Raw genomic sequence first — 3,079 nt, forward strand, 5'->3', positions numbered from 1 at the left:
AAGCATGTTAATTATAAAAACTATATTGAATGAACCAGGGCCGGCCGGGAGATTTTGGAGGCCCTATGCAGATTAGTAAAAATAGGCCTTAAAACTTGAAAAATCTAAAAAGATGTGCAAAACAATTTTAATTTTTTATTTTCTATTGCAACGTAACTTAAAATTCATTCATAATAATATTAAAAAAAAACACTTGTCTCTACTTAAAAAGTGTCATCCTCCAAGTATTGGCTGAAACAAAATTTTCAATTACTTCTTCATAAATAATTTTATCCAAAAAATTCCTCTCAATTGTAATCAAAGCCAATCCATTAAGCCGTTCTTGTGTCATTGTAGGTCGTAAATAAGACTTCAGTATCTTCAATTTGGAAAAACTTCTTTCTGCAAATGCAACAGTAACATGAATAGTTAATAAAATTCTATATGTATTAGGAAAACAATCAACACGTTTTAAAAAATTTAGAATATCTATTGCTGTCATTTTTTCTTTAGGTAAAAGATGTAGAAGTAATTTTAATTCAACGTATAAATCATTTCCATCAATATCTGATTGTTCATCTTGTTTAAGTGAAGTTTCAAGAGTCTTACAACATGACTTTAAGCTCATATCATCCAATTAATGTAATTTTTCAGAATTAAATAAAAACCCAAAAATATTATCATATTGTTGATATTGTTCAAACTTTGTAGTTAGAGAAGAAATTGCTTGATCAATAATGTATAGGAAATATTTTACCCTAAAAGACTCTTGTGGGGATTTTGAAACACTAGAAGACGTATCATTTGAAGTCTCATCAAAATGTTTTTTTTTACTTTAACTTCACGTTTTTGAGGAAACATTGGTTTAATGTTCATTTCCAAGGCAATTTCTTTTGCAATTTGTAAAACATTTAAAAAACCAACTTCTCTATATTCTTTAAAAAAAGAAATAAACCCCTTTATTTTTTCCATAGCAACATCAATAAACATATCTTTTGATTGCAATTGTTTGCTAACTAAACTAATAGTATTTAACATTTCATACCAAATTACTAGAGCCATTATAAACTCAAAGTTACCAAGTTCATTTTTTGCTAAGGATTTAGCTTCACTTTTTATTTTTGGATCATTATCATTTTTAGCAACTTGAAGTAAAGCTTTTTTAATATCTAAAATTTGAAATCTTATTGCTTTTACACTATCAACACAACTCTCCCAACGACTGGATGACAAAGATTTAGGAGTTAAACCTTTCACATTATCTTTTAAAACTTGCCATCTTTTAGTCGAATTTGCCAAGATTGTATAAATACGCTGTATGGTTCCAAAAAAACCTTACGCTTTACCACAAGTATTAGCCATATCACACAAAGTTAAATTCAAACTATGACAACCACAAGAAGTGTAAAAAGCTCTTGAATTTATATCCAAAAGTTTTTTTTGCACTCCTTGATGTTTTCCTTTCATATTTGACCCATTGTCATAACCTTGACCACACACATTATTAATGTCAAGATCAAGCAAATTCATTTCATTTTCTAAAACATCAAAAAGTCCTTGGCCGGTTGTATCATTTACATCCAAAAACCCTAAAAAGGATTCTTTGATGCAAATAGAACCCGATGATACATCTACATATCTTAAAATCAAGGTCATTTTCTCTTGGTGACTTATGTCAGGTGTACAATCAAGTATTATAGAAAAATATTTTGCTTTTTCTATTTCTTTAACCATATTTTTATTCAAAAATATTAATTCATTTTGTATACTATGCCCAAGATAATGATTATGGATGCCATCATTTGTTATACGTTGAACATGCTCATGGAGAACCACATCAAACTCAACCAACATTTCAATTAAGCCTAAGAAATTTTCATTGTTATTTTCATACAATTTCTCATTAGAACCAAGAAAAGCTAGATTATATTTTGCAAGAAATTTCACAACAGCAACAATTCTCAATAAAACTTTTCTCCAACGATTTTTTTTCTTTTTCTATTTGTTTTTGAGTCTCTTTATCAATAGTTTTATTTTTTTGTAGTCTTAAACGCAAATCATACCAAATAGTTATATTTTTCGCATGTTCTATACTTGTTTCATGCTCTTTAATTCTAGTGCTAAGATGTATCCAATCCCCAAAACCCTCATTTGCTAATTGATTTTTTCCACACCCTTTTCTAAATATTTTACAACAAAAACAAAATATTTTATCAAGTTGTTTAGAATAAACAAGCCAATCTCTATTACATTTTTCCCCATTTGGTAAAACTCTAGTATAATATAAAGCATAAAATCTTCTTTGATATTTATCTTTAGGATATTTTTGAATAGATAAATCTCTTTTAGGACCTTCTAATGCTAAAATGTTTATCATATTAGAATCTAGAGTTCTGTTAGATCGAAAATATCAAATATATAAAAGCTATTAGCATCATCAAAATTATTATCATTAACATTAGTTTCATCAAAATTATTATCATCAACATTAATTTCATCTATATTAGCATCATTAACATTAACATCATCACTATTAGTTCCATTAACAGTAACATTATCAACATTAGCATCAATATTAATAGTTTGCTTTTCTTTTGTTTGTTTTATTATAAACTTATCCATAGATCCTTCTTGAGCTTTAGTAGATTCTTCAATTTTTTTGTTTCTTTTTACGTTTTTCATATCCAAATTCATATTTTCTTATTCGAGGAGGCATACTAAAGTCTAAACTCTAAAGTAGTAAAGTGTAAAAAAGGAAAGGAAACACCTGATTTTTAGATGCCTTCTTCGTTTGTGATATTACATATCTGTAAATTCCTTGATTTCCTTCTCAGTTCTTAGTGTTCGGTTCTCAACAAATCAAATACACGACATCTGTAAAAATATAAACAAATATGAAAAAAAATTACTAAAACCAAAGAGGTAAAAACTAAAAACCATTGTCAATATAGAATAGAGAAAATCATAAAGAGGATTAAGTGGTAAACCTTCAGATTGATTTCCAAATTTCTGAAAAAGTGAAAAACCAAAGAGTTATCACTATTCACTGTTCTACTATTCCCAAGTGAGGGCCTGTCGAGAGAATCAAAACAAAAGTTTT

The 3,079-nt window shown here is 27.7% G+C and overlaps 1 protein-coding gene across 1 annotated transcript; it reads right to left on the reverse strand.

The window, feature by feature from the left end:
- Positions 1-360: 360 nt before the first annotated feature.
- On the reverse strand, positions 361-2,130 carry LOC145140121 (uncharacterized). The gene is made up of 6 exons (XM_079073716.1): positions 2,074-2,130; positions 1,791-1,977; positions 1,319-1,703; positions 1,033-1,201; positions 814-936; positions 361-381 (listed from the first exon to the last, which is right to left on the reverse strand). Exons 1-6 carry the CDS (start codon positions 2,128-2,130, stop codon positions 361-363), a joined length of 942 nt encoding a protein of 313 aa, XP_078929842.1.
- Positions 2,131-3,079: the final 949 nt, after the last annotated feature.

This window comes from Lactuca virosa, chromosome 9 (genome assembly GCF_052849685.1).
Source record: "Lactuca virosa cultivar CGN04683 chromosome 9, Lactuca_virosa_CGN04683_v6, whole genome shotgun sequence".
Taxonomy (NCBI): domain Eukaryota; kingdom Viridiplantae; phylum Streptophyta; class Magnoliopsida; order Asterales; family Asteraceae; genus Lactuca; species Lactuca virosa.